The following is a 23371-nucleotide window of genomic DNA, read 5'->3' as shown; positions in this document are numbered from 1 at the left end:
TGAACCCATCAAGGTTTCAGACTCGGGCTGGCCTCTGTCTCTGTAGGATGACAAATACCTCCTCTTAAATGAGAGGAAGAAAGTGAGAAAGAAAGTTCAATTATGGTATTATTTCTTAGATTCAGGATTATAGTTAACTAAAACTATTTCAAAAAGTTAAATAAAACAATTACTTAACCTTCATCCCTTCAAAGGTCATTGTGCTATGAAAACATCCTGTAAGTTTCAGAAATCAAAACTTTCTCATTAGTCTAGAAACAGCTTATATTAAAGGCAGTCTGCTGAAACGACAGCTTGTGGAATGTTCTACTCGATGTAATAGTGTGGATAAGCACCGCCTCCACAGAATAAGACAATAGGCTTGTTTGAGATGCACCTTGCCTCGCCTGAAATGTCTGCGAGAGTAGGCGGCTGCAGTGAGAGGAGGAGAGAACAAAGCGCAGGCAAGCCTAACAGATCTCTCTTCTCGTAGTGGATCCATAGACTGTAAAAAAAGATGGACGACTCGCCTTCGCTCTCTTCCATGCGTGATTTTTTTTTCCCCAAACCAGTTGAGCGCAAACCACGCCCCCCTACGCGAAAACCCCACCCCGCGGCCATGACTCACGTCTCTAGGTCGATTTCATTGGTCAACTCTTTTACGTCACCTGAGAAGAAGAAGTTTGGACGTCAATCAAAGTCGTTGATGGATCCGTCGCTGACTAACGGTAAACAGTTCTTTTCAAAGACATTTTATTATTAGAAGTATTTGTAGGTCTCAGTGTGAGTTTTTACATGTATTATTAAAGTTTTCATTTGAACTTTATCTTATTCATTAGGTTCGCTCTCAGGAGAGTGCGCATGTTTTGGCTGTGGTGAAGACCAAGCCGTACATCTGAAGGTAAAAATATGATCTCAGTAAAAAATAAAAATAAATAAACCCAGTTACATATTTATATATTTTACTCAATGACATGATATTCAACTCATTTATTAAACGCTCACTACTGGCACCTACTGGCATTTTAATTTCGTTGAAAAGTATAATTTCCACCATAATTTCTTGTTTTTTATATATAAAAAAATATTTAAAATAATCACATGATATTATTTAATACAGTTGTATTTTTCAGTGTAAATTATTACATTTTATAAGTGTAGATAATCACATTATTATAAATTGTATTCATGGATCAAATGTAAGAATTTGAAATAAAAGTATTAATGAGATTAATGGGAAAATGCCCTATATAAAGGAAAAACAATAAAATAAATACCCCTGGATAAAATTTAAAGGTCTCAGCTGATAGAAAACTGATAAAAATATTGCTTAAGAATAAATCATACTTGCAAACACATACACGCATGTTTGTTTTTGTGAAAAGTGGGGACATCCCATAGGTGTAATGGGTTTTTATCCTGTACAAACTGTATATTCTATGGCCCTACACCTAAACCTAACCCTCACAGGAAACTTTGTGCATTTTTACTTTCTCAAAAAAACTCATTCTGTATGGTTTATAAGTGTTTTGAAAAATGGGGACATGGGTTATGTCCTCATAAGTCACCCTCTCCTTGTAATACCTGTGTCATACCCATGTCATTATACAGAGTTGTGTCCTGATATGTCACAAAAACAAGAGCACACACACACACACACACACACACACACAAAATTTGTGATAACAATGAATTATTATTTTTTATTTTATTTATTTACTTATTTATTTGTACTGTTGTTTCTTATGCTCATCAAGGTTGCATTCATTTGATCAAAAAATACAGGGAAAGAAATTCTATTGTTAAATATTATTATGGTGTAAAATAATTTTTTTCTATGTTTTCTAAATCTAATTTATTCTTGTGATCAAAGCTGAATTTTCAGCATTATTACTCCAGTCTTCAGTGTCATTTCCTCAAAAAGATTATTCTAATATGCTGATTTATTATCAATGTTGGAAACTGTTGTGCTACTTAATATTTTTTTGGAACCTGTGATACTTTTTTCAGGATTCTTTGATGAATAAAAAGTTAAAAAGAAGAGCATTTATTCAAAATAGTAATCTTTTCTAACAATATACTCTGCAGTTCTAAAGTTTGGGCTCAGTAATTTTTTTTTTTTTTTTTTTTGAAAGAAATAAAAAATGTTATTCAGCAAGTTGTTTATTCAGTGTTAAATTAATACCAAGTGATAGCAAATATTAACATTTTATAAAAGATTTATATTTTGAATAAATGCACTTCTTTTTAACTTTTTATTCAACAAAGAATCCTAAAAAAAAGTATCAAAGGTTCCAAAAAAAATATTAAGTAGCACAACAGTTTCCAACATTGATAATAAATCATCATATTAGAATAATTTCTGAAGGAACATGTGACACTGAAGACTGGAGTAATGATGGTGAAAATACAGCTGCACGTCACAGAAATAAATGACAGTTTAATATATATTTAAGAAGGAAACTTTGTTTTATATTGTCATAACATTTTGCAAGATTATTGTTTTTTTTCTGTATTTTTTATCATCAAATGCAGCCTTGACTTATTTAAAAACATAAGTCTTACTGATACCAAAGTTTTGAATGGCCGTGTATACACACACACTACTGTGCAAAAGTTTTTGGACACTAGTATTTTAATTTAATTTTATTTGTTAAATAAACTTAGTTTACTGTTATGTGTCTAAACGTTGGGCCGTCTCAGTTATAATACTAATGGGTAAATTTTCTGTTTGGTGACTTCTTTTTACTTTTACAGAACTGGTTGCCTCCTGGGTATAAATATCACTTCTGCACCTATCGTTTGTGCACTACAGAAGGCGACTCACACCTGGACCACACAAGTTTTGAGGCATCACTAAGAATTGCATTGACAGAAATTTGTGAAGTAAAGGAATGGGTGGGAAAGCTTAGTGAATCATCACGAGTGAGTTGGAGAGTGGCAGTGACAAAACCAAATAAGGGACAACGTGTACTTTATAAGGTAATATCAAATAATTTAATTCATCTTTACACTATATAAGTGTAAGACCATTAGTTACACTGAAAATGACTTTACAGTAAATTTTGTTAACATACAGAATTGTACTGTGCAAAAGGCACATTAGATTCTTCCCCCAAATTTCAAGACCATTATTTATATATGTTTTATCTATATTTCACTTTATTCTGCCAGTAAGTAATATCAGTTAACACTGACTTTTACCATTAATTGAAATAGTCCAGTGAGATTTGTATCCCTGTGATGGACTTGCTATCTGTAGACTCCAGTATTTGTATAACCTTAGGACAAGTGAGATGGATGGATGGATGGAATTTTGTATGCACAGGGGATCTGAAATCATATGGTTCACACATAGATCAAATCTCACCATCATCTAGTCCATCTGGGATTGCATAAAGAGGTGAAAAAATGGAGAGACACTAAAACCTGTGGCAAAATCTCCAATACACTTGGAGAAATATACCTGAAAATCTAAATAATAAAATCTAAAACATTAATTAAAAAATGTATTCATGACATTATTTAATAAAAATACATAATTTATGACATTATTTCTGAAAGCATCATCAATTTACAGCAATTTTCACAAATGCGTATACATTTTTCAATTTTTTTTTAGCTTTGCAGGTTGATTTATCCAAAGGTCTTGGAGATATTTGCACAGTATGTAGCCTGTCTTTTTTGTTTCTTCATGGAATCCCTGTTGGACTGTTGAAACTTAGATCAGATTTCTGTGTAGTCCATACTTTTTGCTGTTGGACTTGTTGCAATTTTCTCCTTGGAAGAAGAGATCTTATATGTCAATGAGATGTTTTCCTGGACAACTAAAGGAGTAATAATAATAATAATAATAATAATTACAATTAATGGCAAAATGTAAGTTTGGACATAATTTTCTATTGCCAGAGTAATGTTAAATATATAAATAACTAAATAAAAAAATTAACATGTCTAAGATTTGTGCATACTTCTATAAATATTTAAACATTCATATTATGTCTATCTTTAGGCTCACTACAGCAGATATACAGGGAAAAGGGCTGTCAGGGTTCGCCACAAATTGTCAGAATCTGTGGCAATGAATTACTCCCATCAAGCATAAAAATATTTGGGTGTGTGTGTGTGAGTGTGTTTAAAAATGGTTATTTAGTAGATTAGTTAATGCAAACATAGTATTTTTTATGAAATTTAGATCCAGACTGCAGGTTATGTAGCCAGTTTTTAAATCATTTTTGGAAACTTGTTAAAAATATTAACTGCACAGAAAATTTTTTCAAAAGTTTTTATAGCAAGTGTGAATTGCATGTAATGTTTTTGTGTACCAGGACATTTTTGTATTTTATCTATGTAATTGATAAATAAAGCATTCTATGGCAAGTCAGCAAGTTGATTATTACTAATCATCACGCAAAATGCAAACAAAGACATGCTTTTAAATCGTTATTGGGTTACTTTGATGCCACTTTAAGTCAAAAATGCACCTAAAGTCTTGCATTCTGGGCTAGGAATGCAGGTAAGGAGGTCATATTGTTTGCTATACTAAATTATATATACCGGTATATATATATATCAGTATTAAGCTACTCTGTGTCCCTGTTTTATAACAGCCTACATTATGTAACTTTATTCACTATTTTTTTTTATTTTGTACACCCTTTTATTTTTGTTTTGGATATTATATCCATATATCTATGATTATATTAAAATTTGTTCGTTTGTTTTAACGCAGTGTAGCAATAAGCACTGTGATAGAGTTGACCAATGAAATCGACCTAGAGACGTGAGTCATGGCTGCGGGGTGGGGTTTTCGCGTAGGGGCGTGGTTTGCGCTTAACTGGTTTGGGAAAAAAAATCACGCCTCTTCCATTGGTCAAAACTGAAGCCGCCAGTGTCCCGATATGGCGCTGACATCTTGGACTTGCGCCTGCGCAGATAGCGATCTAGGGACCAGTTCTGCGCAGTAGCTATGCGCAGTAGCAAGCAGGAAGTAAAGCCTTAAAGCCGCGAAATCAACAGCCCCGCCCCTGTGCCCCGCCCTCACTCTCCCTCGCAGAATGCACATACCGTAATCTGCACTGTTTTGGAAGTGGAGTCCTGCTCCTGTGAACTCTTTCTGCTCCGTTCCACTCCAATCTCATTAAAATAAGGTAAATACAATCTCCTCAGTCCTCCGAAGATCATGAAAAAAGCCTGTTGACGCTTCAGTGCCTCCTCGGCTCAGAGAGCTGTCAATCACGGCTGTCAATCACGACGTCACACCACCGTTTTTAGAGCATTAAATAACAACTTATTTTAAAAACGAACACTTGAATTTACATTAGCGTGATACAAACTACAGTAAATGACAAAAAACAGGGGTAATTTAATTGTTTAGTTGGTCTCGCGTCCCATTGAATAACATGGGGAGGCGGGGTTTATGACCTATACTAGGACCACTCACCAGGGGGCGATCGAGACGTTTTGGCTTCACTTTTCAGGGCTTGTGCAGCACGCTTGAGTGGATCTGACACCTGTGAGATCAAAGATGGCTATCGCCGTATTCACGCTCGTGCACAGTGTTGCTAATAAACTGGATGTAATTCAAGTTCTGTTGCTTTTATATGAAAATAAATAAAATGAACAAGACGCCCATGTAATTACATACCAAAGACGTGTTTATCAATATTTTTTTTCTCTAATACAGACATATGTGTTTTTATTTATTTATTTATAAAAATTAAATTACATAACCCAAAGAGATCGCACTGTCAGATAGTTTGGGAATATTCACACATAACACATGCACATAAAACATGATATTAGAGTTTTAAAATCAAACATTTTAAAAGAGAACATTACATCACAGTTGTTTAAACCAATGAGCATTAAGCTGTGTCGTCAGCAAGTCGTTTACCATCGTGCTTTTGATCAGCGCAGTCGGTGGATAGCAAACTGCGCCCGACTGCAGAATCTGACACATGCGCCTTGCGATCGCGAGAGATTTTTGACATACGTCAGCATGACATCAGAGCAAGGCGGAGTTAACTTGGACACTTTTCTAACCAGCATGCATCTCGCGCTGATCACCGGTGATCGGTTCTGCGCAGATTTTGCTCATTTCAAACAAGCCTAATGCCTGCTTCTACATCATTTCCTGTTGAGCCCCGCCCACCGATTCTAAATCACTGCCTGTTTAGCCCCCCCCACGGATTCTACATCACTGCCTGTTTAGGCCCGCCCAACCATTCTATATCACTGCCTTTTTAGCCCTGCCCACCGATTCTACATCACTTCCTGTTTAGCCACGCTCACCGATTCTAAATCACTGCCTGTTTAGTCCCCCCCCCACGGATTCTACATCACTTCCTGTTTAGCCACGCTCACCGATTCTACAGCACTGCCTGTTTAGCCCCGCCCACTGATTCTACATCACTGCCTTTTTAGCCCCGCCCACCGATTCTACATCACTTCCTGTTTAGCCACGCTCACCGATTCTAAATCACTGCCTGTTTAGTCCCCCCCCCACGGATTCTACATCACTTCCTGTTTAGCCACGCTCACCGATTCTACAGCACTGCCTGTTTAGCCCCGCCCACTGATTCTACATCACTGCCTTTTTAGCCCCGCCCACCGATTCTACATCACTTCCTGTTTAGCCACGCTCACCGATTCTACATCAATGCCTGTTTAGCCCCGCCCACTGATTTTACATAACTACATTTCGATGTAAAAATCTTTCTGCTTACCATTCTGCTTTGAATACTGCACGTAAGAGCTACTATTCAAGCATCATTGGTAACGCTGCAACAAATTCTAAATCGCTGTTTAAGACTGTTGACAATCTTCTCAAACCAACTAAGGCCGTTGTTCATTCCTCTGTTGACCAGTGTAATAAGTTTCTTCATTATTTCACCGGTAAGCTTGAGGGTATATATAACACTTTAAATCAGTGCTCGAATTGAGTCAAGTCTTATGGGGGGTCCCCAAGTTTTTTTGGGTGGGGGGTTGGTTAGTCTCGCAATATACACTTTATACAAAATATACAATATATTTGATCATAATATGCATAAATATATACTATTTATTAAAAACGCTTGAATTCACATACATATATATATATACATATCTTCTTTTAAATTACTTACTTGAGTAATATGGATTTAGAGGGTGACAAAGCAGCAGACTCAAAAGGGCAGCTATGGCAAATATACCAGGGCACTACATATAAGGCACTTGAACACCCGTAAAAGCAAGTGACTTCAAAATACATTGAAATGTCTCAAAAACAGTAGAAAATAATCAGATGGCTTCCAGTCTCACTGGATGGTATCACTGTCAGATTCAACAGTGGCACAGGGATAATTATTTCATAATGTCTCCGAAAGCAGTGAAAAGAGAGCAGTCAGTCATTTTATTTTTCAGTATTATTTGATGAATAGAAAGTTCAAAAGAACAGCATTTATTTGAAACCGAATCTTCTGTTACATTATACATGTCTTTACTGTCACTTTTGATCAATTAAATGCAACCGTACTGAATAAAAGTATTAATTTCTTTCCCAACATTTTTTTATAAATTCTAACCAGGCTTTTGAATGGTAGTGTATAATGCTACAAAAGTTTATATTTCAGATAAACTTTCTATTCATCAAAATACTGTAAATAACGGTTTTCAACATTGATATTAATCATAAATGTTTTTTGAGCATCAAATCATCATATTAGAAGGATTTCTGAAGGATCATGTGATGAACACTTGGAGTAACGATGGTGAAAATTCAGCTTTGATCACAGAAATAAATTATATTTTATTGTATTATTATTTTACATTGTAATAATATTTCATAATATTACTGTTTTTACTGTATTTTGGATCAAATCAATGCAGGCTTAGTGAACAGAAGAGACTCTTGAACTTTTGAATAGTGTACATCCAACAGAATGATTCTAGCTTTATTTACCAATGTAGTATTTACCCTAAAAACAACTGGATGATTGATGTGACAATGTGATAATGTTTGTTCCAAAAGACTTGATTAAATGCATGAAACTTGTTTATTATAAATTGTGGCAAAACATGCTGTCAGCCTGTGTGTTGGTTGGGATTTTTCAACTATTTCAGCACATACGATTTTTAAATGGTTACGTCCAGTAGGTGGCGATAAAGCACTGTCATAAGTGAGTGAGTCAGCAGACTATTCAACCATTTCAGTGAAAAAGGCTGCTTTATTCATAAACAAACAATACTATGGCAATCAAAATAAATCATTGCTATTTCAAGAGTGAATCCCGCATAAATGCGTATGTAATTCCCAAAACTTTGCCGTGTTTATACAGCCTTTGGTCCTAGCAGCATGAAAAACAAGTCATATACAAATAAATACAAATTCTGAATGGATATTAGAAAGCATAGAAAAGCGCACAACGAGCGCTCCCTTTATAATTACTAAAAATCTGTCATCCATCTTCATCGAGATCTCTAGCACTAGCACTCCTGTAGAACCAGGACTGTTAATTATGAAAAAAATAGTAACGTAAATATAGTAAATATAAAAGCCCGACATGGAGTGGATAACTGTTAGATATAAAGTAGAAAGATATATAGCGAGAGACAATTACCCCTCAAAAAAGTCAGTAAGAAGCTTTCTCTTCCCGACTGCGAGTGGAGGTTTATTTTTCTCCATATTTTAAAAGCTAAAATTAGCTTCACCGGAGCGGCGCCAAACAAACAGTCCTGTCGACAATGTCATGCGCGCGCACAGCGCTCTTTAGGGGCGTTTACATTTTAAAGAGACATGACAACTAGCCTATAAACACACTTAAAATAAATTATTGTAAATAATCAATTCACGATATTTACTGTATCCTTTGCATGCATTTATTTTGATTTGTCATTATTATTTTTACTAAAATAAAAATATCCGAGGGACCCCCCAATTCTATTTTTTACTTCTTATGGGGGGTCCCTAATACCTTATGGGGGGTCCCGGATCCCCCCAGCCCCCCCCTCAATTCGAGCACTGCTTTAAATACCATCACTCCTCTTGAGCTACTTAATATCCACCCTTCAAACTTCCCAACTACTACCTTTTCAAACTTTTGAAATGGTCGGAGATGATTTTATTATAAGTACAGTAAAGTCCATGAACTCTACAACCAGTATTTTAGATCCGGTTCCCAGCTCGGTCATTATGAACTGCCTTGCATCAATCTGCCCTTTTATGACTTCATTTGTGAACTTGTCATTGACTTCTGGAATTGTTCCTCCAGAACTAAAAATAGCTGCCATTACACCAGTCCCTAAAGGCGGGCGTACACGGTGCGATTTCTGCTGTCGTACGAGTTCGCATGCGATTTTTTTTTTTCAATCGTGTGGAAATCGCGTATGCTCGTATGATCGCGGCTCGTATCATTTGCGCTGAATTACGAGCCGAGCAGAGTGGCTTACGAGCACTTCCCGACCTACCGATCATTTTTAAACATATCTAAAAAGTTTGTGAGCTATCAGTTTGAATTCGTGACATGTGTGCGGTTGAACGAGCCGATTTGTTGATTTATCTGAAGTTGACCAATCACGAACTAGGAAAACCACAGAAGAAGAAAGGGCAGCGCCACGGCGAATGTGGACTATTGACCAGGAGGATAAACTCGCTGAAGTCTGACAGGAACAGCGAGCGCTGTATGATGTTTCTAGCAACGTGTACCATGCTTTTTAGTTTTCTCTCTCTCTCTCGCGCTCTCTCTCACACACGCATTATGTAGTTTACAGGGACTTTCCATAGAGGTAACGGTATTCTATACTGTATATCCCCATACACTACCTCTATCCATTACGGAAAATGCATGTTTAAAATTTCTATTAAACACCGTATAGTATTTTTTAAAAGCCATTTGGTTTACGAGGGCACAGGAATTGTCACCTCACAAACCATGTTTACATTGTAATACCTATTTCAGATATTTATAAACCTACAAGAACACACACACACACACAGGGTGACCAAACGTCCCGGTTTCCTATTGCTGAAAAATAACATGTACGTGTAGGAAACAGTCACAGCTTGTATCAATATTTTATATGCAGTTATGGGAGAGGGAGAGCAGTTATATTAGGCGCGTTCGACTTGAAGCAGCTCTGCACAGAATGACATCACCTGTATGGCATCAAAGTACCGCGAGAGCGATTCGAATGCATTGGATATGTGTGCTCTCTTAGCGCTCTCGCGGTACTTTAATGTCATACCTTCTGTGCGTGCAGCGGTGCTTCAAGTCGAACGCGTCTATCAACTTCGTGCGATTGCTTCTGGAATTCGCAGGTTGTAAAATCGTGTCGTATATCATCTCGTCCGTATGATTTTCAGATAAACTCACTCGTGCCGTGTGCGTGGACATACGATCTTCCGACCATCCGAATTCGCACCGTGTACGCCCGCCTTAAGAAGACTGGTTGTGATGTTTCTGATTTATCCAATTACAGGCCGATTTCTAACCTTACATTCTTGGCTAAAGTTCTTGAGTGTGTTGTGGCTGTTCAGTTAAATAATCACCTAGCTCTGAACAGTCTCTTTGAACCTTTTCAATCTGAGTTCAGAAGAGGGCATAGTACTGAAACAGCTTTAATTAGGGTCGTAAATTATCTTCTTATCGCGACGGATTCCGGTGCATGCAGTATTTTGGTCTTGTTAGACCTCAGTGCTGACATTATATGTCACTCTTTTCTGCTTGACAGGCTGGAAAATTGGTTGGGTCTTTCTGGAGCTGTCCTCAATTGGTTTCAGTCTTATTTAACGGATCGTGCCCAGTTCGTTGGCTTGGGTAACTACAATTCAGATACAGTGCCTGTTCGACAGGGAGTTCCTCAGGGTTCAGTATTGGGTCCAATATTATTTAACATTGGCGGCTACTCGTAAGGCCGAGCAGATCAGTTTGATTGTTGATTCCTATACGGTAATCCCCACTTCACAGGTGCAAAATCTTGGTGTCATTTTTGATCCACAATTATCATTTGAAGCACACATAAAACACATCTCTAAAACTGCATTTTTCCCACCTGAGAAACATAGCTCGACTTAGACCTTTTCTCTCTTTGGCAGACACAGAAAGGCTTACACATGCCTTCATGACAACTAGGTTAGATTACTGTAATGCCTTGTTCTCTGGCCTTCCAGCTAAATCGTTGAGCAAGCTTCAGTATATGCAAAATTCTGCCGCTCGTGTGCTCACTTGTACTTCTCCTCGTGAACACATTACACCGGTTCTTTCACAAATACACTGGCTTCCCGTAAATTCCCGAGAATTGATTTTAAAATTCTTATTTTAACATACAAGGCACTTCATGGGACTGCACCTGAGTATCTTTAGCCCCTTTCACACTGCCATTCCAGCAAATACACGGGTAAAGTGTTCCGGCAATTGTTCCCGAGTCGCTAGATTTTGCACTTTTACACTGCCAGTGATTACCCGGGATATGTGCGTGCTTTCACACACAACCCGTAAAGATCCCGTAACGACACGTGACATCAGGGCATGACGTGTAATGTACAAGTTGAAAACGTTAGGCACGTTATACTTTCACTGAAGCAAGCGAAAGATTTCAGCATCAGCGCGGAAAGTGAGGAACTAACTGATCTCTGCTTCATTACAGTTTGCACATATTTTTCGTCGCGAACGTTGATCTTCCTTCAAAACAGCCGGTAAAAGAGTTGCGCGATAACGTGCGTCATCACTTCGACACGGCATTAGATCTGGCTTTTGTTCACACAGCGCTTGTCCCGGGTTGAAACCGGCAATGTTACTAGGTCCTTGACCCGGGTTCAATGCCGGAAACAATCCCGGGACGTGGTTGCCTTCACACAGAAGGCGACCCGGCAATATGCCGGGTCTGATGTGCAGTGTGAAAGGGGCTTTTGTGATCTCATCAGTCCTTATATTCCATCACGCTCTCTTCGCTCTACTAACTCTCTTTCACTTCACCAGCCATCATGTAAGCTAAAGACCATGGGGGAAAGAGCCTTTTCATACAAAGCCCCTAAGCTATGGAATGTGCTTCCTCTAACCGTCAGAAATGCACCAACGTTGGGTTATTTTAAAAAGTTGATTAAGACATTTATTTAAAACTGTCTTTCTCTAATGAATTGTTGTATTGCTTTTGGTGTTTTTGTTTTATTTTATTTATTACTGTAGCGCTTTGGGTTTAAGAAAAGCGCATTACAAATAAAATGTATTATTATTATTATGACACTATAAGACAGAGATCCTCAAATCTGGCTCGTGAGATCCACTTTCCCGCAGAGTTTAGCTCTAACCCTAATCAAACACACCTGAGCATGCTAATCAGTGTCTTCAGGATCATTAGAAACTCACAGGTAGGTGACATTAATCAGGGTTGGAGCTAAACTCAGCAGGAAAGTGGATCTCACAAGCCAGATTTGAGCATCACCACTATAGTGGACCTCAGAGAAAATTATAATAAAACAGTTCATGACCCATTTGGCCAGTGTTAATTTTGGCAGACATTTTTTATTTAGACTTAATCTTAGTATTGAGATGAAAATGCTTAGTAGTCTTAGTGACATTTTAGTCATTTGAGTCTTTCATAGTTTTATTCTAGTTTTAGTTGACGAAAAGTCATTGCATTTTAGTCAACTTTTACTCGCTACTTTTAGTCAGTAGTTTTAGCCAAGCTGTAGTTACCAAAATTTATTTTGGTAGCTATTTTATATGTAGTTTTCAAATTAAAATAATCATTAATTCTTCTCTCTAGACCAAATCAATTAAGCGTATAAGAAATTTAAATCAAGGACAGAATTTGGAAAAACATAAATTATGACAATTGTTATTTTTGGGTGAACTATCCATTTAACAGAAGTGAAAAAGGAGCAACTTATAAAAATATTCTATATATATATATATATATATATATATATATATATATATATATATATATATATATATATATATATATATATATATCACCTATTTAAAGAAGCACAATAAGACAAATACAATAGAGATAAAAATTAAACCCATTTTTCAGATACTGTAGGTTTTACTTAACATGTATACATTAATTAACATCTTTTGTTGGTTAACATTAATGACAAATAGGTATTTAATTTGGAATGCTGTCCTTTTAAGACGGAAGGCATGCATGAAATACAGACACACGTTCAGTTTTCACCCACCTGTTCACGTTCACTTAATCCATAACCTACTATTTACGTGAGATACTCTACATGATAAACATTTGGACTGCTGTGTGTGTATTTGAGCGCTAGAACTGAGGAAGTGGAGCGAGTGCGAGAGAGAGCACTTCTATCAGCGTGATTTTGCCTGTACCGCCTTCACTAACTTTAAGTTAATCGACAACGAGTTGTGACTTCTGGAAAAATGTGACGTCTGGTCACCTCATCTCTACTCCTTCAGGTGCTGACGCCATTGTTTCAGATCGCTAGCTTGTGGTTTGTTAGCTTATCCATCCACGAAACACGGCATTAAGTTCGTCATCAGATATTATTTTTAGCTCGTCAACGTCTCATCTTAGTCATAGAAAAAATGTTTGTTAACGAATATTTTTTATTGGCGTCTTCGTAAACAAAATAAACACTGTTCGCACACATACAAATGTAAATTGTAACTGTAATATACTCATTATTCATAATGTAAAAAGTGAGTGAGTGCTATTGTTTACCTTAGAATGGTAAGCTGGGGTCTGATGACTGCTCTGGATGCTTGCTACCTTCGCCTGGAGCATCTCAAACTTCTCATCGAGTTTCAGAATGGCTCCATATGTAACCTGAACAACGAAACCAGACTGTAAATCTCTTACTGAGTTTTAATGCATAAAACGACAACTCAAGGTTAACCATAACAGGCAGGATCAACTGCCTCATCATTACCTGACAAGAATCTCTCCCAGAGTTCTTTGCAAATCAGCTCCATATATTTCAGTCGAAATGACGCTCTCACAACAAGATGCTCTCACAACAAGAACGACAAAGTTTTCATAAATAAAAACAAGATATTATGGCAATTTAATAAAGCCAGTATTAATTATAGGAATGAAGTATGTTATTGAAGAACCATCACCTCATGTGAATCATGTGGTATTTCATGTGTGACTTCATTATTAAGAACCTCATCAGACATCTAGCAGAAAACAGACAGCATTAACCATTTCATGCCTGCATTTGTGGTTAAATTACCAACAAAACCAAACCCACATGTAACATATTATTACCCTCTTATTAGAGAGTAAAAATACTTGTATAAAGCAACCAATTAGTGGGAACATTTTAAATGTCTATTTACTCTATGAATAGTGTTTGTGTTTACATGTAAATATATACATGTGTTAAACCGACTGCCACAGATGGTTTACTTACGATCCCGAGCAGCCCAGTTGTACTCCTCTCCACTAAGTGTGAAAGTGTACTGTGTGATACTGTACCATGCTGTCACTGAGGGGACTGGGGCCCCTGGATCTCCTCAAGTGCTCTGTGTGATACTCTACCATGCTGTCACTGAGGGGACTGGGGCCCCTGGATCTCCTCAAGTGCTCTGTGTGATACTCTACCATGCTGTCACTGAGGGGACTGGGGCCCCTGGATCTCATCGGGTGCACTGTGTGATACTCTACCATGCTGTCACTGAGGGGACTGGGGCCCCTGGATCTCATCGGGTGCACTGTGTGATACTCTATCATGCTGTCACTGAGGGGACTGGGGCCCCTGGATCTCCTCAAGTGCTCTGTGTGATACTCTACCATGCTGTCACTGAGGGGACTGGGGCCCCTGGATCTCATCGGGTGCTCTGTGTGATACTCTACCATGCTGTCACTGAGGGGACTGGGGCCCCTGGATCTCATCGGGTGCTCTGTGTGATACACTACCATACTGTCACTGAGGGGACTGGGGCCCCTGGATCTCATCGGGTGCTCTGTGTGATACTCTACCATGCTGTCACTGAGGGGACTGGGGCCCCTGGATCTCATCGGGTGCTCTGTGTGATACTCTACCATGCTGTCACTGAGGGGACTGGGGCCCCTGGATCTCATCGGGCGCTCTGTGTGATACACTACCATACTGTCACTGAGGGGACTGGGGCCCCTGGATCTCATCGGGCGCTCTTTGTGATACACTACCATACTGTCACTGAGGGTACTGGGGCCCCTGGATCTCATCGGGCGCTCTGGAAAAATGTGACGTCTGGTCACCTCATCTCTACTCCTTCAGGTGCTGACGCCATTGTTTCAGATCGCTAGCTTGTGGTTTGTTAGCTTATCCATCCACGAAACACGGCATTAAGTTCGTCATCAGATATTATTTTTAGCTCGTCAACGTCTCATCTTAGTCATAGAAAAAATGTTTGTTAACGAATATTTTTTATTGGCGTCTTCGTTAACAAAATAAACACTGTTCGCACACATACAAATGTAAATTGTAACTGTCATATACTCATTATTCATAATGTAAAAAGTGAGTGAGTGCTATTGTTTACCTTAGAATGGTAAGCTGGGGTCTGATGACTGCTCTGGATGCTTGCTACCTTCGCCTGGAGCATCTCAAACTTCTCATCGAGTTTCAGAATGGCTCCATATGTAACCTGAACAACGAAACCAGACTGTAAATCTCTTACTGAGTTTTAATGCATAAAACGACAACTCAAGGTTAACCATAACAGGCAGGATCAACTGCCTCATCAATACCTGACAAGAATCTCTCCCAGAGTTCTTTGCAAATCAGCTCCATATATTTCAGTCGAAATGACGCTCTCACAACAAGATGCTCTCACAACAAGAACGACAAAGTTTTCATAAATAAAAACAAGATATTATGGCAATTTAATAAAGCCAGTATTAATTATAGGAATGAAGTATGTTATTGAAGAACCATCACCTCATGTGAATCATGTGGTATTTCATGTGTGACTTCATTATTAAGAACCTCATCAGACATCTAGCAGAAAACAGACAGCATTAACCATTTCATGCCTGCATTTGTGGTTAAATTACCAACAAAACCAAACCCACATGTAACATATTATTACCCTCTTATTAGAGAGTAAAAATACTTGTATAAAGCAACCAATTAGTGGGAACATTTTAAATGTCTATTTACTCTATGAATAGTGTTTGTGTTTACATGTAAATATATACATGTGTTAAACCGACTGCCACAGATGGTTTACTTACGATCCCGAGCAGCCCAGTTGTACTCCTCTCCACTAAGTGTGAAAGTGTACTGTGTGATACTGTACCATGCTGTCACTGAGGGGACTGGGGCCCCTGGATCTCCTCAAGTGCTCTGTGTGATACTCTACCATGCTGTCACTGAGGGGACTGGGGCCCCTGGATCTCCTCAAGTGCTCTGTGTGATACTCTACCATGCTGTCACTGAGGGGACTGGGGCCCCTGGATCTCCTCGGGTGCACTGTGTGATACTCTACCATGCTGTCACTGAGGGGACTGGGGCCCCTGGATCTCATCGGGTGCACTGTGTGATACTCTACCATGCTGTCACTGAGGGGACTGGGGCCCCTGGATCTCCTCGGGTGCACTGTGTGATACTCTACCATGCTGTCACTGAGGGGACTGGGGCCCCTGGATCTCCTCGGGTGCACTGTGTGATACTCTACCATGCTGTCACTGAGGGGACTGGGGCCCCTGGATCTCATCGGGTGCTCTGTGTGATACTCTACCATGCTGTCACTGAGGGGACTGGGGCCCCTGGATCTCATCGGGCGCTCTGTGTGATACACTACCATACTGTCACTGAGGGGACTGGGGCCCCTGGATCTCATCGGGCGCTCTGTGTGATACTCTACCATACTGTCACTGAGGGGACTGGGGCCCCTGGATCTCATCGGGCGCTCTTTGTGATACACTACCATACTGTCACTGAGGGGACTGGGGCCCCTGGATCTCATCGGGCGCTCTGTGTGATACACTACCATACTGTCACTGAGGGGACTGGGGCCCCTGGATCTCATCGGGCGCTCTGTGTGATACTCTACCATGCTGTCACTGAGGGGACTGGGGCCCCTGGATCTCATCGGGTGCACTGTGTGATACTCTACCATGCTGTCACTGAGGGGACTGGGGCCCCTGGATCTCATCGGGTGCTCTGTGTGATACTCTACCCTACTGTCACTGAGGGGACTGGGGCCCCTGGATTTCATCGGGTGCTCTGTGTGATACTCTACCATGCTGTCACTGAGGGGACTGGGGCCCCTGGATCTCCTCAGGTGCTCTGTGTGATACTCTACCATGCTGTCACTGAGGGGACTGGGGCCCCTGGATCTCCTCAGGTGCTCGGTGTGATACTCTACCATACTGTCACTGACGGGACTGGGGCCCCTGGATCTCCTCAGTGGTGTGCTCTCATTGTCCATGCTCTCTATACAGTCCTCTTCTGCCTCCGCCTTCAAACCACACACAACACTGCTCTCACTTTTATTCAGTAAGGACACTAAAGTTATCAAAAAGTGACCGTATAGACAATGTTGCAAAGGATTTTTAATAAATTCATCTATTTTTAACTTTCTATTCCTAGTCTATTGTAAATTGTATAAATAGTGTATTTGTAGTGACTTAGCCTGCCCTGTTGTATAATCTTATGAATGAAGTGCCCAAAAGTGTTGAGGCAATATTAGCTCAAAAAATGGCAGAAATCTTTTTATTATTTTCAGTAAGATGATACTTAAATACAGTAAGTTTAGTACTGGTATTTTTGTAGTACCATGTAATACTAATTACTATGTAACTACTAGGTATTAGCATGGCAAACATTTAGTTTCATAGTTTTAAAAAATAAAGTTCAAGCTTCTTTTAGTACCCTGTCATTTGTAAGAGGTGTCAGGTGTTTGACAGACATGCAAAGCGTTCCGTCGAAGCTGACTGACCCCCAATTTCCACCAGTTGTGTAACGGCTGCGGTCATGACTGACAGCTGACGTCACGATGCCCCATGTAATCTCGCGAATTCTGGTGAGATCGCGCGATATGTAGTTTCTATAAACAGAACTACCAAACCAGGAACAGTTTTCCATCCGAAGGAGTATAGGATAGAACTCTTTTCTTTTCTCTTTTCATTTCTTCATCCATCGTGTCAACGGGGTTAAAACTTCAACAAGCCTGTCTCCGCCCATTATGACGTTTTCAAGGTCTAGTGTAGGGAGTTTGCAATAAATTTGTCAAATTATAATATATTATTTATATACATTTATATGCCAGTTGAATTACATGTAGTTTACTGTATATAACTTATTTTGTACTGTTTATGATATAGCCTACAAATTAGGCTGACTTATATTGTGAACCAAAAATCATTGTAATGTGCTGATTTGCTGCTCAATAAACGATGATACATGCTTTTCAAAATACTTTGATGAATTAAGGCCCTTTCACACCGGATGCGTAATGAAAAAGCGAAACGAAAAAGCGAATAGTTCGCGTGCGAATAGTTCGCGTCAAAACCATTCACATCAGCCGCGACGCGAATTTGCGATGTCTGTGACGTTCAGAGAGCTTCAACATTCCAAAACTTTCGCGCCGACAGTTGAGAAAATGGACACTTCAACATCATCATCCAGTGAAGACGAGCTTTTCATTTTCTTTAAAAGACAGAAAAGAAGGTTTTGGGTGCACCCAGTCCTAAAGAACAGAGAGTCTGAAGGGGAGTATGCCAATCTTGTACAGGAGCTAAAACTTTATCATGGCCGGTTCCGCACTTACTTTCGGATGTCTGTGGGACAATTCGAGGAGCTCCTTCAGATAGTGGCACCGCATCTGTGTAGGCCTGCTAGCCTACACAGCACGGACTATACAACGACTAAACTATCACACAACATACTCACAGTCGTGATACCCTAGTTGGTTGGCAATGCTACGCCACACATTGTCCTTCAAATCGTTGTCCTTGTAGTTTTTATTAGATTTGTCAAACAAAACGGGATTCGCCGACACACGAGTAATCAGAAGATCCGTCATTTTTGCTGTGACGTCATCTTTGTTTCCTTGTATGTGATTGGCTGAAGCCTTTTTTTCGCCTCAAAAGTAAAAAAAAAATCGACATCGAAGCGAAAAAATAAAAGTCGTTTTTTCGCCTCAGCACATTCGCGTTCGGTGTGAAAGCACTCATTACACAAACAGCTGATCAAAAAATAAAACCATCGCGCGAATTATTCGCGCGTCAAAATCGCGTCCAGTGTGAAAGGACCTTAAGAAAGTCCTTTATTTGGAACAGAACTATTTTAGAATTATACATGTCTTTGCTGTCACTTTTGGTCAATTAATTGTTGCACAAAATAAAATAAAATAATTCAAAATAGTCTGTGTGCGTGTGTTCTCTCTGATATGATTGTTATTTTTTTCTCAGCTGTTGTTTCTACAGTCATTAAGTAGGACTTGTGTACAAATTCACTTGTCTTCAACAATCAATTTGCAAAAAGATTGTCTGACTGTGAGTAATGTTCCTGTGTTGCATTAAAGGACAGTATCCATAATAATCTATTAATCTTTGTACTGATGTTATTTTATTCATTTATTTATTTTTGTCATGTCCTGGAGGTCATTTTTCTGCGCTCCTGATTTGTTGTCCAGTCCTGCTTTGAATTTCCTTGTGAAGTACGTGTTTCACCAGATAACAGAGAGACAGCTGGAGCTGAAGCCGGATAACAGTGTCCTGTGAGCTGCTCCCATACTCAGAGAAGCAGGAGAGGGTGAAGGAGGACAGTCGCCGGTGGACAGCGTGGCACTGGTGTATCTGGGAGGGTACGTGTTCGGAAGCAGGAATGTGACATTGTCTATCAGCTGCTGTGTCAGATAAATACACAGCTGTTCTTCCACTTGTTTGATGCAGCTGTCACGAACACTGCAAACACAGCCAATAAACGTGCTGAAGGTGGATTTTTCACCAGAGCTATTCAGGGTATTTGAAAAAGCTGATTTATGCTTGAATTTAACAATTTATTAACACAACATGCTATATTTTTCCTCTGTTGACTGATAAATACAAAAGAGCCTAGGCTACCAGTGATGGGGGGAAATGAAGCATTTTAAAACTTTGAATCAGTTGATCCGAATGCTTTGCTAAATGACTCGCTGTTTTGAAGTGCTCAAAACGACACAGGCTGGTCAAAACTGTGTAAATGCAATGAAAACTCAGGCCAAAAATGCATAAAAACACCTTTAACAAACCAACTGCAAATGTTTTATTGAATGTGTAATCTATTAAATGCAATTTACCAATAATCCAGTACCATTAAATATGAACTGTCTGCACAAAATGTGTTGTTTTATTACATTTTAGGGATTATTTTGGTCAATAAGCAACTGTGACATTTGTGACATTTTAATGAAATGTGTCATTAAAAATGTCTACAGATTTATAAAGCTGATCTGAGATCAGGTAAAAACTATAGACACTGGTTCATGAGTTCAAAGAGATTGACATAGCATCAAACCATTGACATTAAATGAAACATTTCAGAAATGAAGCATTTTCTTCCGTATCAACTTCCCTAAGGTTGATTCCCTTTATCTTAGAGGAGAATAATAAGTGAGTGAATTCATTGCAATCTAAGAAATCACAAGACTTTGAGCAGTTTGATACACACTCTGAACCACTGGTTCAAAACAAACGATTAGCAAAAGAAGCTTCACAAATAATATAAAGACACAAATACTCACGCAAAGATGCAGGGTCCAAAAATTTCAGACAAGTCTGCTGAAGTCATGTGGTTGTTAAGACTACGAGCAGCTACACGAGACAGGAAGTGAATAAGCAGGCACAGGATGTTGAAGATTTCAGGTGCAAAACTCTCCAGGACCCTCTTTGCACGCTTGAGGTCCAAAACCTTACCTTTGGTTTCTGCATGATAGAGTAAAGAATCAAAAGACATTTGGTCTGATTTAGGGTTTTGGAGGTGAAGGCAGACTCTGGTGTGTGAACCTACTTGTATAGACACTCAAGAGCCATTTGGCACTCCACCATGGGATGAGTCCATTAGGCAGTTCTCTCAGGAAGAGAACCAGCAGAGAGGCCACAGCATGGACATCATCGCTGCCAAAACACTCAAACTCACCACCATTCAGCCTTTTCTTCAATTCATCACACCGTGCCTCTGATCCACTGGCACAGAATAACTTCCTCTGATGGAGACCTAAGCACACACATATGCACAAATTCAAATGGTACAAATAATCCCTGCATATATTTCACAATTCAACTTACTACTCTCAAGAACACATATACTTCTCTTACCATATTGTTCCAAAAACTCCACCATCTGTAGCAGCACCACAGGGACGCCCTGCCGCATGTGTCCCCGTCTCTTCAGATAAACAAGGGAGGCGCCTAATACACACTTTACCTCGAGGGATGTGGTCATGAAGCGGTCTGATGGTAGTGCATGGTCTGAATCATCACTTTCAGTCTGCAAAGAAGTGACAGTAGTTAAAACTTAGGCTTGGTACGTGATAGATAAATAAATAACTGTCATATTTCACCCTAAAAACAAAATAAATATAGGAACAAGAAAAGCGTGAATAAATTAAAAACAGGTTTGACCATAAAGATTTTGTTTTGCATCTGTTAGTCATTCTCATTTTTTTTTTTTTTTTTGTATTAATATAATGAACAATATTTTCGTTATAGGGTAATTATACATCTTTGCAGTATTTGTTTCTTAGGAATTATGGCTAAGCTAAATATATGCTAAATATATCTGTGTAGGATAATGTGTTACAGTAATGAAAATTTCAAAAAGATCCTGGCAAAAAAAATGATCTCTTTCCTTTTTAACCTGAAACATGAAGTGGATATTTATGAAATTCAGTTAACTATAAAGATTAACTGTCAGTTGCCAGAGTAACACTTGGTGATTTAGGTCAGGTGGACTACTTACCCAGCAGCACATTGACATTAGTTTGCGCAAAACTCCCATTATTCCCATAACTTTGTTGTTATTGTTTGTCAGTAATCTTAAAAAGAGCTGAATCAAATGAATGAGCTGTGTCTGAATGTACAGGCAGTGTTCATTGTGACATCATGGAATGTTCAGGTGTTCATGACAGCACGGTGGAACATGAATCCAGCTGTTTCCATGCAAAGAGAACCACACACACTTTGGGTGAGAACTAACAATGTGGTTAATCTATAGTCATGTTTGACTTTTTGTTAATGAGAAAACTCTGCAAAACACTCACATATAAATTTCTCATCTATGCACCATAATTTGATGGTGTCAGTACTGAATATTACAGCTCAGTATAAATCAATGTAAATATATGTAATTTGAATCTCTTAAATACATGCAGTATAATGGTAACAATAGCAGAGATACACAGAAATTATATTTTTTAAAGGAAAGTTATTTTTGTCTTCTATCATTTATTCAAAACACCAACTATACACTGAATTACAGAAAACATCAATCACCTGAAAACGTGGAGCTTATTAAAGCCAATGTGAGCTGATTACAAAGTCTGTATGAGTATTAGTGAATCTTCATTTAAAACAATGTATGTGTAATTATGTAATGTGTAACCTAAACATGTGAGTACAATAAACATACTCAATGACAAAGATTCTGACTAATGCTATGAACAATATTCATGTTATGCGGTTAGATAGTCTGCATATAGAAGAAGAAAAACATCTCACACATACAGATAATAAACAAAAACATAAATAAAAGAGTGTGTTTGCATCGAGTATTAGCTACATTTCAGTGTCATTTTCCAGCAAAATATATACATTTATCTCTATATTTTTAAAGAAACGAAGAGCATGTATTATAGTGTGTAGTGTTAGTTACTGCCTCACTTAAACTAATCATCAACATTAGAACAATTACAAGTAGGACACATCTGCTGTGACACAGTAATATAAAAATTGCATGCAATTATTTTTCACCACATTAGTAGTTGCTCATCTGAGTGATAATGTAAGAAACATGATGGTAATAGAAAAAATCAAAAGCAATGCACCCTTACGCCTGGTTTATATATATACATACATATATATTAGCATTTTCTTTATTCAGTGCAGTCATAGAGTATAAACATCTTATGTAATTAGTCAGCTGCTGTATATAATGCAATATATACATAAGTTTATATAAATAGTACAAATTCAATTAGTGATAAAAATATGATCAAATCACTCAGAGATGTTACGCTCCCCATAGTAGAACAAAATCATGCAATTCAATATTAAAACAACGGTCAACAGCTTCAAGATCCATTTAATATATGCCATACTCATCTGTAACACTGACTTTAGTGCAGGGCGGGTTTCAGAGCGGGAAAGAGATGATGGGGAGGGCTCAACTGAATACGCTTGACCGTAAATAGCACATTCTGAATTTAGTCTTCTAAAAATATACACAACACTCCAATGAATCTTAAAT

General features: G+C 38.6%; 1 protein-coding gene and 1 long non-coding RNA gene across 3 annotated transcripts in view; one reads left to right on the top strand and one right to left on the bottom strand.

Annotated features, from left to right (window-relative positions):
- LOC132117662 (uncharacterized) overlaps window positions 1-23371 on the top strand; it is a 150746-nt gene that overhangs the window by 37453 nt on the left and 89922 nt on the right. The window lies entirely within an intron of this gene.
- Window positions 19448-22087, bottom strand: LOC132117661 (protein FAM13A-like). Of its 2 annotated transcripts, none has more exons than XM_059526982.1 (5): window positions 21866-22087; window positions 21223-21394; window positions 21044-21121; window positions 20649-20829; window positions 19448-19830 (listed from the first exon to the last, which is right to left on the bottom strand). In XM_059526982.1, the coding sequence occupies exons 1-5, from the start codon at window positions 21911-21913 to the stop codon at window positions 19593-19595; spliced, it is 717 nt and encodes a 238-aa protein (XP_059382965.1). In that variant the 5' UTR covers window positions 21914-22087; the 3' UTR covers window positions 19448-19592. The 2 variants fall into 2 exon arrangements, with proteins under 2 accessions (XP_059382965.1, XP_059382964.1); XM_059526981.1 differs by having other exon boundaries at window positions 20915-21121; window positions 21866-22079.

The sequence above is a fragment of the Carassius carassius genome, chromosome 37 (assembly GCF_963082965.1).
Source record: "Carassius carassius chromosome 37, fCarCar2.1, whole genome shotgun sequence".
In the NCBI taxonomy this organism is placed as follows: Eukaryota; Metazoa; Chordata; class Actinopteri; order Cypriniformes; family Cyprinidae; genus Carassius; species Carassius carassius.
Note: the sequence above shows the minus strand (reverse complement) of the source record. Positions and strands in the feature narration are given on the sequence as shown.